Source organism: Bubalus bubalis, chromosome 6, assembly GCF_019923935.1.
Source record: "Bubalus bubalis isolate 160015118507 breed Murrah chromosome 6, NDDB_SH_1, whole genome shotgun sequence".
In the NCBI taxonomy this organism is placed as follows: domain Eukaryota; kingdom Metazoa; phylum Chordata; class Mammalia; order Artiodactyla; family Bovidae; genus Bubalus; species Bubalus bubalis.
The window spans coordinates 116,460,632-116,473,025 of NC_059162.1; the positions used below are offsets into that span (position 1 = coordinate 116,460,632).

The 12,394-nt window shown below is 48.6% G+C and overlaps 1 protein-coding gene across 11 annotated transcripts in view; it reads right to left on the reverse strand.

Annotated features, from left to right (window-relative positions):
• Window positions 1-12,394, reverse strand: part of COL6A3 (collagen type VI alpha 3 chain) — a 90,141-nt gene that overhangs the window by 50,493 nt on the left and 27,254 nt on the right. For 6 of the 11 annotated variants that reach the window (XM_044945339.2, XM_044945337.2, XM_044945340.2 and 3 more), the window contains 6 exons: window positions 10,505-11,089; window positions 7,948-8,547; window positions 6,053-6,625; window positions 3,268-3,876; window positions 3,051-3,053; window positions 141-743 (listed from right to left, as the gene is read on the reverse strand). In XM_044945339.2, coding sequence (XP_044801274.2) covers window positions 141-743; window positions 3,051-3,053; window positions 3,268-3,876; window positions 6,053-6,625; window positions 7,948-8,547; window positions 10,505-11,089 — 2,973 coding nt within the window. The remainder of the gene's footprint in view (window positions 1-140; window positions 744-3,050; window positions 3,054-3,267; window positions 3,877-6,052; window positions 6,626-7,947; window positions 8,548-10,504; window positions 11,090-12,394) is intronic. The other 5 variants (XM_044945342.2, XM_044945344.2, XM_044945347.2 and 2 more) reach the window with 3 other exon arrangements.

Below are 12,394 nucleotides of genomic sequence, written 5' to 3' on the forward strand. Positions count from 1 at the left end.
TCGCACAGAGTCGGACACGACTAAAGTGACTTAGCAGCAGCAGCATATGTGTGTGTGTGTATGTATATGTATATATATATATATATTTTTTTTTTTTTAGAAGATACAACAGAAGAGCAATAGCCAACACCCAGTCTCACCTGGAGGCGGGTAGCGCGTGCTGGCCAGGAGCTGCTGTATCTGCCCAGCAGTCAGGGTGGTGAGCGGTGTCAGCAGTTTCTGCTCCAGGCTGGGGAGCTCCCGGAAGGTGTTCACTGAGAACACGTACTCGGGGCTCAGCGAGATCTTCACCAGCTCTTCCTGGTCCACGTTCCTGGCGATCGTGAGTGGCGCCACGCCAAACTGCTTGAGCTCTATGGCCGAGTCCTCCACCTCATCATCCGACTTCCCGGAGGAAATGAGGACCAGGAACTGAGGGACACCCTCCTCAATCCGGCTCCCCAGGGGCCTCTTGAAGATGTTCCTTGCCACGTACTCCAGGGCACCCCCAACGTTGACCTGCCTCCCGCCTTTGGGCCGCAGCCGCCGCACGGCGTTCTGCACCTCGTCCTTGCTGGAGTGGACGTTCAACAGGAACTCCACCCTGGGGTCATCGCTGAACTGGATGACCGCCACCCGGGTCGTGTCGAAGCCCACATCCAGGTAGTCGACCAGCCTCTCGATGAGCGTTCGGATGTACTGGAACTCGGGGCCAGCACTCTGGGACCCATCGATGAGAAAGACCACGTCCCTCTTGCCGCTGACTGTGAATCAAATGTTATCATAGGGCTTCAACTCCACTGGCACCAGAGCCTTTGTGTTGAATGAACTGCCTCCCAGTTTGTCACAGAATTGCCACCTGGCAGGCGAGGCATCCTAATTCAGACTATTCAAGTTAAAATATCAGTCCCAGGAGAGGATCCTGGGGAATTCAGTGATGAAGAGAAGAAGAGGAAGAGAGAAGAGGAAGAACCAGCAGAGGATAAGGAAGAACGACTCTGCAGGAGGAAGAACCTAGACACACAAGAGCCGAATCTAGACCGAGGGAGCATGGCATTCTAGGAGGGAGGGGGTCACCGATGTGACAGATGACACTCATGGGTCAAGCGGAACAGCACCCAACACTGACCACTGGGATTTGCCAGATGGAGGGACTTTGCCCAGCACACTTTCTGTGGAGCAGAGAGAGCTAACAACAGGTTAGGGTGAGTTCAGAGAGAACTATAGGCAGTGAAGATGATGCTTATAAAGGAGCCCGGGGTGGGATGATTTGAGAGAATAATACTGAAACACATATATTACCATATGTGAACTAGATCGCCAGTCCAAGTTCAATGCATGAAACAGGGCACTCAAAGCCGGTGCACGGGGACAACCCAGTGGGATGGGATGGGAGGCGGGAGGGGGGTTCAGGACGGGGGACTCATGTACACCCGTGGCTGATTCATGTCAATGTATGGCAAAAACCACACAGTATTGTATAAATTATACAATTTAATTAAAAGAAGTAAATTAATTTTTTTTAATTAAAAAAAAATAAAAAGGAGACCGGGACCCTCCTGAAGGGGAGAGCAGAGCATCCAGGGGGTTTTTACGAGAGAAGGAAAGGCACTGTGTACATATCATGAAAGGATCCATGCAGTGCATCAGAGAACCAATGATGCAGGAGACAGGAGAGTTGCAGGAGGCACTCTTGAATAGGGAGGAGGCAGACTGTTAGGAGAAGCAGATGTTCTTTGATTTTACTTATACTTTCTCGTGAAATGGAAATCAAGATCACCAGCTCAGAGTAAACTGACGAGGGAAAGGTGTAGATGAAGCAGGATGAGGAAAAGGTAGAAAATAGTCATCCTGAAGAGGGGGAAAGCAAACGGAGCAGGAGCCACACTGCTGTAGAAACGTGCTTGTGTTTAAAGAAGCTGCCACACGCGATACCAGCATTTGCAAAGTGCCTTCCTGGGAGCGCCAGTGCCTCAAATGCACCACAAAAAAGGTGGTGGGTGGGGTGGGGGATAAAGTTGGAGTTTGGAGTTGACATATACGCACCACTATATTTAAAAAAATAACCAACAAGGACCTACTATAGAGCACACAGAACTCTACTCAGTAGGCTGTGATAACCTAAATGGGAAAAGGATTTTAGAAAGAACAGATATATGTATATGTATAACTGAATCACTCCGCAGTACATCTGCAGCGAAGACAACATTGTAAATCAATGGTACTCCAATATAAAATAAAAACTAAAAAAAGAGAGAGAGACTCCTGCAGCCAAACAAGTTTTGGAAAGTGCTCCCGTATTGTATGGGGGACACACAAAACACTTCAACTAGGGAACAGCCAACAAAACCCTCACTGCATTCATCCCACAGTCTCCCCCAATGTATTGGATGGTGAGCCCTGTAGAACATTCCAAGGAAGGCTCACAGGGAGTGCTCTGTTCTGCATGGACACCAGCAAGCGGACGCTGCCCCCTCTCTCACCCGCCCTAATGGTTTCTTGCATCTACTTTTCTCTCTATTGCTTTCACGCTTCCCTCCCCACCTGTCGACCCCAGCCTCCCCATCCCTGGATGCAGATGCTGTTGTGTAGCATGAGAACCACGCAGGGGTGATGTTGTGTGTGCCTGTTCTCCACTGTGCCCTCCCAACCCGAGGCCCCAGGGAGAGGAGCTCCTCTGTGGGCATTCTTGGAAGGGCGGGCCTATCTGAGCCCCCTTTCTTCTGCATCAAGCCTGGGGAAGCGGAACAAGAAGTAGAATAAGCCAAGGTCAGGAGAGCCAGGTGGCCTTCCTGACAGATCAGACACTCCCTTCTCTGCGCTGAGCAAATTCAAACTCCATCTTCACACTTGGGCTCTGAGAATACCAACATTTCAGAAACAGTGCCCAAGCTTGACAGAGGCACCTGGGACGAACACCTTCCCTGACCATCAGAGGCTGCCAGCTGAACCCACAAGGGTAACGAGGACCCGGCATCGAATGGGAGTTTTATCAACTAGATGGCCCCTCTCTCCAGTTATCAACACAGAAGCCTTCACGCAGAGTGAGGGGTCTGAACTGTAAACCAAGCCCACTTCTCTTTTGAGACTTAAATTTGGCTAAAAACATGACTCTCAGCCTCTCCCCAAGTCGTTTCTGGCCACCAAGGCCACGCAGCTAATTCTTCACGTAAGCCTAGTTTTCACACCCCATGGAAGAGGAAACAAAACTGAGAAGCCTTTGTAACCCACAGTCCCAATAGCCCCAGATATTTTAAGGAAGGAAGTGCCAGAGAATTGGCTCCTTACCCGGAGTCGTCAAGGGGGTGACAGACGCCTGCAGCCTGCTCAGCTCCTCGCGGCTGAGCTGGGTCACTCTATCCGAGATGACCTGTTGGATGGTCCCCAGCTGCCGGAAGGTGGGGACGACCACGGCGAAGTCCGGGATGAAGGAGATGGTCTGCATCTCGGTGATGTCAGCGTTCCCAATGCCGATGCCAATGGGCACGGCCCCTCCCCTCCTCAGGACCACAGAGGGGCCCCTCACGTCATCCCCAGACCTGTCGGCCGTGAGGACAATCAGGAGCTGGGGGACGCCTTCTGCTATGCGGCTCCCAGCGGAGCCCACCAGGATGTTCCTCAGGACGAACTCCAGGGCGGCCCCCGTGTTGGGGGCCGGCCCGCCCAGCAGGGTCAGCCCGCGGATGGCTCCAAGCACACTCTGCTGGTCCATGTAGGAATTCAGGTAGAACTCGGGTCTGGTCCGGTCGCTGTACTGCACCACAGCCACGCGCACCCGGTCTGGCCCCACGTCCAGGCTCCCCACCACTCTCTGGACGAACTCCTTCAGCAGTGGGAAGCCGCTCCCGACACCCTCGGAGCCATCAATCAGGAACACCACATCCTTTTCAACTGAAACTACAAGGAAGACCGTCTATGTGACTCAAGGCAGGAAAGGGACAATTTCATACCAACCGTGGTGCGCTGAGTAACGGCCCCCAAAGATATCCAACTCTGAATCCCTGGCATTTGTATGGAAGAAAATGTTCAAGGGTGGTTAAAGTAAGGATCAGGGGCATGGGGATGTGTACTGGATTATACAGGTGGATCCACTGTAATCAATCGCATGTCCTCTAAAAGGCAGAGAAGAGGATTAGAGTCAGAGAGAGATGTAAGGAAGGAAGCAGAGGTCAGAGACAAGAAAGGATGCTACCCTGCTGGCTCTGCAGATGGAGGGGAAGAGGCCGTGGGTCACAGAATGCAGGTGGTGTCTAGACCCCAGAAAAGGGTTATCAGCTGGGACCTCCAAAAGGAAGGTTGACATCTTGATTTTAGCCCAATAAAGCGGGCTTTGGATTTCTGACCTCTAAAACTTAAGATAGTAAAATCATTCTGTTTCAAGCCATTGAATTTGTCATTTAAGTCAAATTTGGTGGCTTTAAATTCTAAAGGAAATCAACTCAATAAACATTGAAAGGACTGATGCTGAAGCTCCAATACTTTGGCCACCTGATGCGAAGAGCCAACTCATTAGAAAAGACCCTGATGCTGGGAAAGATCGAGGGCAGGAGGAGAAGGGGACGACAGAGGATGAGATGGTTGGATGGCATCACTGACTCAATGAATGTAAGTTTGAGTGAGCTCCAGGAGATGGTGAAGGACAGGGGAGCCTGGCATGCTGCCGTTCATGGAGTGACAAAGAGTCAGACATGACTGAGCAACTTAACAACAACAACAAAAATCACAATAATTTTTTAAAGCAGCCATAGGAAATTATTAATAATAAAAATATAAAAAATTATTTTAGAATTTTTGTATGTTTGAACAGTATCATTAACATTCAAAGCTGTACTCAAGAAGAAATGTTGAGGGGCGGGGAGAGACATGGGTTGGCAGAGTCTGCATAAGCATCACACGTTATAGATGAGAGATTTCAAATGAGTTGCTGCAAGTCACAGTGGGTCAATGGAGGGAAATGTAACCCAGATGTCCAGTTAACAACCCAAAACCAACAGTAAATGTGCCCAATCGTCATTGAAGAGAAGCTCTAGGTTCTGCATTTTCAATCAAAGGGATTATATGTGAAATTAATTATGCTTGTTACTACATTTTTATCACCCAGTGGAAAGTGGTTAAACATGAAGTCATGGTAACAAAGATTAGTACTCAGAAACTTTAATATAGCATTTATAATGGGAATGCGCCTGCCTCAATTCATGCTTTGTACTTCTAATGAAACTTCAGAATGAATTATAACACAGTGATCTCCACTTAAAATAAGATACTTGGGAAATATGTAAAGAAGAAGACTCTTAGTTCTAATGGAACCATGTTATATGCCTTTTATTATGCATATAATAAAAGTATTGATTTTGGAAAAATAATTATTTTTCATCATTGATATGTCTAAATCTTTATAATGCATATTAGGATGAAACAGTCTAATGTCCTTAAAAGTGATCACCCTGATTCTTCTGTTTTTCCCTAGAGAGAAGTTAGAGAGCCAACTTGGGAATGAAAAGTCATATTCCATTGCGAGGAAATCAAACCAGTCAATGCTAAAGGAAATCAACCCTGAATATCCTTTGGAAGGACTGATGCTGAAGCTCCAATACTTTGGCACCTGATGTGAAAAGATGACTCATTGGTAAAGACCCTGGTTCTGGGAAAGACTGAAGGCAGAAGGAGAAGGGGGTGAAAGAGGATGAGATGGTTGGATGGCTTCACTGACCCAATGGACATGAATCTGAGCAAATACCAGGAGATAGTGAAGGACAGAGAAGCCTGGCGTGCTGCAGTCCCATGGGGTCACAAAGAGTTGGATGTTGGATGGCTTCACTGACCCAATGGACATGAATCTGAGCAAATACCAGGAGATAGTGAAGGACAGAGAAGCCTGGCGTGCTGCAGTCCCATGGGGTCGCAAAGAGTTGGACATGACTTAGGGACTGAGCAAAGAACAACTGCAAAAGTTATCTAACTTTCTTGGAAACCAAGGAGGGCTTCTACCTGAGGACCTGGAGCCAGCAGCCTAGAGTCAGCTCATGCTGGGGAGAGCTGGACTGCAGAAGCAACCAGATGTCTTGTGCCTTACCTGGTGCCGGTGCCCCATTTTGCACTGATTTTAAGAGGTTCACAATCTGTGGTTGCAGGTCTCCAATCTTAGGAAGGGACTCCGCAACCAGAATAAAGGCTGGGGATGGTACGATCAGCTCCAACTCAGCAGGGTCCGCGTTTTTCGCCTGGAGGATGAAGGGCACCACCCCGCTCTGCTTCAGGTTGAGTGCGGGCGTATCCACCCGGTCCGATGACTTTCCCGCCACCAGCAGCACCAGGAACTGAAGCACTCCATCCTCAATCCGGCTTCCAGCGGACTTCACAAAGATGTACCTCTGTGCATAGTCCAAGGCGTAGCCCAGGTTGAGGGCTTTGCCCGTCTTGAGCTTCATCCTCTTCACGAGATTCAAGATCTCAGGCTTATTCTGGTGCTGGTCAAAACGGGACTCCACCTTGACATCATCGCTGTACTGAGCCACCGCAACCCGGGTCCCGTCAGGTTTCACGTCCAGCTCGTCGATGACCTTGTAGAGAAAGTCACGGGCAGCAGTGAACTGGCCCATGAGGTTGGCTGAGCCGTCGAAAAGGAACAGGATGTCTCGCTTGCTCTCTGCAACAAAAGTGGGCCGTGGGGCACAGTGAGGGACAAAAACACAATAGGCTCCAAACCAACCTCAGCCCAGCACTGCCAGCTTTCAATCAGGGGAATTCTGGCAATTCACCTGATGATCACTGTACCAGCAAGGGAAGAGAAAACCCACACCAGCTGTCATTCAAATGCCCCCTTTCAAAGCAGTGCATCTGTGCACAGGGCTAGGACCACTGGACCCGTTTGTCCAATCTAGTGCCCTGCTTCCTCAACGCTGCGAGCCAGAGAAAAGCCTCGGGGGTCTGTTCTAGCATCAGTGCCAACCATTCTAGGAGAACAGATGGTGTTTTCAAATTGTTACCAACTTCTGAAAACATGGTACTTATCATCCTTGTGCTTAAAACTCAACCTGTCTCTAGTGACAAATGCTGCTATGGGTTTTCCACCCCAGGGTAACTGACACGTAATCAGGGGTCATCAATGCTCTATTTGGATTCTCTTTCCGTTAAATTTGAGGTTATGGGTTAGAACCCAAGATAGTGTCTATCACGACTCTGTGGGTAAGGACCTCTGTCAGTGACTTCCAGTCTGCTGTGGTCAGACTACAGAAAACACAGCAGCAGCCAGTCGGGGGCTACAATGTGTCAAGTGAGTATTATTTTCTGTTCAAACCACTCTTAGAACTATTTTGATTAGGCTTCAGTGCGCTCCATCTAGCTACCCATCTGCATGATGTCAGCAACTGGTGGAAGTAAGGGTCCATAACTCATCATCTTACTAATATGCCACCATAATTATCATCACCTAGGCTGCCTTTGGAAAACACTTTACCATCACAAAAAGACACAGCCTTTGTTGGGTTTATGACAAATATTTTTCTAGATACAGCAGATTTGGAACATAAAAACATCCTATCAAGAAAATCAATTCCACTTTTAAATGTTCCCAATGTGTACTCATGTATAAAAGAGGATCCAGCTTTCTCTTTCTCTGTTTTTCTCCCATTTCCATCCGGATTTGCACTCCAGAATCTTCAAAGACATTGGGGCAAAAAAAATAAATAAATAAGTAAAAGCTTCTGAATCCAGGGTGGGATAACCTGAGTAGAACATAAACTGGATTTTCTAGACTTTCAAGGACAAACACCCTTTAGACAGACGACCTAAGCTTGCTGGTACAGTGTCTTGAGCCTCCCTTCAAAAATCCATGAACCAAAGGGACCCCATCATCTCTGCACAGCTCATCGCCAGCCTCTGGAGTTCAGCCCGGGCCACCTGCCCACCAAAGAGGTGTCTGGGGTGGGGGGAGGGGAGAGGGAGCCCCGAGCAATCGCAGAGCTTTACCTGGCTGGGCAAGAGGCACCTCCTCCACACCTCCGCTAACATAAGTGGTTAGGGGCTGAATCAGCTGTTGAGGCAAAGCTGGCAAGGAGCTGAAATCATCCATGAGATACACCAGGCCCGGGTTAAAAGCAATCTCCTCAAGCTCCGCCCTATTGGCCTGGCTAGTGCCCACACAAAAGGTCAGGATGCCCGCGCGCGCCAGGGCGTTGGCGGCTTGCAAATAGGAGTCCTCAGACTGCCCAGCCGTGAGCAGGAGTAGCAGCTGCGGCACGTGGTCCTGGATCCTGCTGCCGCCAGCTTCGGTGAAGTGGTTGGCATGCACATAGCTCAGGGCCGCGCCCGTGTTCAGGACCGACCCCCCCTGGAGCTGCATCTGCCTCAGGTGAGCTAGCAACTCTGACTTGGTCGGGTAGGTGTTTAGGGAGAACTCCGTCACCGGAGTGTCACTAAATTGCACTAGACCGACCCGAATGTGGTCGCTTCCAACATCAAGGCTGTTAACTAGGTTCATGACAAAGTCCCGCACATAAGGGAAATTGGTCTCTCCAACGTTGGACGATCCATCCAAAAGAAAGATGATATCCCTTTTGTTTACGCGAACTGCAGTGGGGCACAGAAAACACAGTGAGACACACACAACCACAGAGGGCTTCCTCATGTGTGCCCACGCATGGGCACACATGCCAACACGCAGAATACAGAGAACACCAGTGAGGCCAAGCACGTCCATCTCATAAAATATGGCAGAAGGCTGCATATTTTCCTCCAGTGGGGGCTGGTGATTGTGAGGTGTACTGATAGCCGAGGTTACGAAACCCAACTGGGTCACAGAGTGATACAGTGCCAAAGCTAGAATGTTTGCAACCAACCATAGTGATCAGAATCCTTGAAACGGAGCATTCCTTCTGTGGAAATGAAAGCTACAAGGGTGCGTGTCTTTCAGCATCAGTTTATAGCCACAGACAGAGACAGGTTTACCTGGGCGAGACTGGGTCCCCCAGGGATTCCCTCTACACATCTACAGAGAGATTTTCACTTACAGACAGATTAGAAGTGTTAGCCCACATTAACCTGAGAACACTAGTTCCCTAAGGCTAAAAAAAAAAAAAGGGGGGGGCAACAAAATTAGGTTGCTCTCATCTTGAAACATTCCTAGGAAGGTACATTTTTCATTCTCCACTGAGACTCCTCTATGGGGAGTCATGGCCTTGCCAGGCAATAATCCAGCAAGTGCCCATGAGGATTCCTCCTGAGTGAGATCACGGGATGACTAAAACACATTAAAATGCAAAGCAACTCTTTGCTATGCTTGGCCGAGGCGGCCCTCGTGAAGAATAAAAGTGAAAGTCGCTCAGTCAGGTCCGACTCTTTGCGACCCCATGGATTATACAGTCCAGGGAATTCTCCTGACACTGGAGTGGGTAGCCTTTCCCTTCTCTGGGGGATATTCCTAACCCAGGGATGAAACCTAGGTCTTCCACATTGCAGGCGGATTCTTTACCAACTGAGCTATCAGGGAAGCCTGAAGAATCAAAAGTATTTCTCAAATCAGAGTGTTTTCCCCAACACAGGCCACTGGAAAAAAAAAAATTATTTCCCATCTCTTCCCTGATGTGTCACTAAAATTGGAACCTAACAACTATTTTTAGCCTATTTGCTGCATCAAATTGAACTTCAGCTATGAAAGTGTAGATTAGAAGTCTTAAGGAAATGAGAGAGAGGGAGGGAGGCTTTTGGAAGACCAGAGTGCTTGATGAGTGAGCATGCATTCATGCACCGTGGGTCATGCATCGAACATTCTTCCAGTGGTAAAGGTCGTGAGCCGGGGAAGCTTGTTTCCGTGATATCCATCTTCATTAAGGACGGTGAACTGCACTCATTCAATTTGTAAGCTCATAGATCACTATTGTGTCTTAAAAAAAACTGTTCACTGACCACCATAATAAAAGAGGGGTTTGGAGAACCACTTGCTTTTTCTCTGCACACTCATCCCCTTACTGTGCTTCCCCATTGAAGGAACTCCCTCAAGAGAGGAAAGGGTGAATGCTCTACACTGGTCAGCTTCAGACCATTTAGAAGTGGACCATCTGTTTGGGAAGGGAGGAGCCAGGCTACAGCTTGGTGGTTGGGAGAGCGGGGGCTGGACCAGTCACCAGTGCAGACAGAACTCTGGGACCTCGTGAGGGGTCAGGACTGAGAAGTGAGCGCCTCGGCCAAAAGCTTTGGCCAAAGACAGATGGCCCCTGGTCCTACAGTTTAAGTGCCACGTTCTTATTTATGACAGTTTACGACACACAGTTGTAGCACACGGCATTTTAAGTCCTGTCTTTGTCAAGTCAGGGTATGATGAAACTCAAAGTAGATCTAGTTGGTGGCTTCAGTTTCCATCATTTAAGAGTCTGATCTTAGTCTAACACAAAATAAATTTGCTTATTCCCCAAAGGCTCTGCCTGGAGACAGCCCTATCACGGGTCTGACTCCCCACCCCCACCCTGCAGACCGCCCTATCACGTGTGTGTCTACCCCGGATCGCGTGTGGGGTTCCCCATCCTCGTACCTTCAGTGGTTCCAGTGAGGGTCCTGAGAGGCCCGAGCAAGCCGGGCAGCACGCCCTGCAAAGGGGCGGGTCGGAACTCGGTGGCAGTGAACACCAGGGAGGAATCGAAAGCGATCTCTTCCAGTTCAGCCTGGTCAGCCACCTTGTTCCCGACGGCGAAGGCCAGGATGCCGCTCCTCTTCAGCTCCTGGGCGGGCTGGCTGACCGCATCTAGGGACTTACCGCCTGTAACCAGCACCAGAAGCTTAGGGACCCCCTCGGCAGCCCGGTAGCCGGCCGCCTCCGTGAACAGGTTGTTCCGAACAAAATCCAGAGCGGAGCCCGTGTACAAGGCTGAGCCATCCAAGGCCTTCATTTTCCGCACGGCGTTTATGACCTCCCTCTTGCTGGGGTAGGTATTGAAATAAAACTCTGGCCTCACTGTGTCTGCATACTGAGCCACTGCCACCTGGATAAGATCCTGTCTGATCTCCAGCCTCTGGATGACCTTGGCAATGAAGTCGCGGATTGCATTGAAGTTGGTCAGTCCCAGTTTGGAAGAGCCATCCACCAGGAAAACTATGTCCCTCTTGTTGACTTCAATGACTGTAGGTAGCAACGTGACAAGGTAAGTGGAATGGCCTGACCCATCACGTTCAATATGACCCTCTACATAGCTAATTCCACCCAAGGGGAGCTCCAGTTGCTCTTGCCAATGTCAAGTACATGGGAGCCCCTGAGGGATTTATCCTAACTCACACATTAGTAACAGCTAGTGTCCTTCCCAACTGCTGGCAGGTGGGGCTCCCCAACCCCCCTACCTTCTCTTTATTATGTAAATAATAATTTTTGTAAATAATAATCTTTTAATATGTAAATAATTTTATGTAAATAATAATCTTTTAATATGTAAAGCATTACAAAACAGTTGTTCAAAAATCAGTGTAGTTTTATTCACCACTTATTTAGTATGTTGTCACTAAAAAAGAAAGCTCTTTTCTGCCAGAAATCCATTGCTGGGGCTTTAGAGGTGAGAATGAAGCCATGGCTCAAGTAATTAAAGAAGTGATCCGTGTCTGCTCAGAGGGCCTTGTGTTTTACAACCTTGATTTCATAAACACCTATCACCAAGTACAAAACTCGAAAGAGCACCAACACCCTATTCCCTTCATTTCTCTGGTCTATGCCTTGATGTTTGCAGTCAAGGAGAAAAACACTAATTATTCGGCATCATAATCAATGTCAAAAGGAAATCAGTGTCAAAACTAGAAAGTGGCCCAGAAGTATTTTTATTTAAGAGACCTGTGTTGTGAAGTTCCCACATTACGTGTTAAGGTTATGATAACTCAAAGACAAATCACAAAGCAAAAATGCTTCAACAAGATCACTGCCTCAAAGTGACTATGAACTTGTCTCCACCTGTTGTATCAACTCTCAGGCAACTCGCCTGAATCTCGGGAACCAAGGCTCGTATCGGACCTCAGCACCTGATCCAGAAACCGGAGGAGGCCTCTGAGACTTGTAAGATGGTAAATGGTGCAAGCCGAGGCAGGTGTGTCTGCAGCTTACTGGATGATTATCTGAATGTGAGGAGGCCTCATTGCTCCATGCAGTCAGATGGATGGTATGTAACATCTTAGTTTACTTAACGTTTGACTACATTGACATTATTGGTCCAGGGTCTCTTCTTTAAAAGAAACATGTAAGGTACCATATTCACAAAGCATCCAGGGATAGGCATGTGAGGACCACTGCTTTGGCATTAAGTTGTGGTGTGAACAGTGTATCCCGAGTCCTCCAACTCTCAATGGAGGCTGCAGACACGTGAAGCCACATCCCTTGCCTCCTTCCTCTCCCTCTCTCCACAGGTACATAAAAGCCACATTTCGGCTGTGCAGGTAACCACGTGTG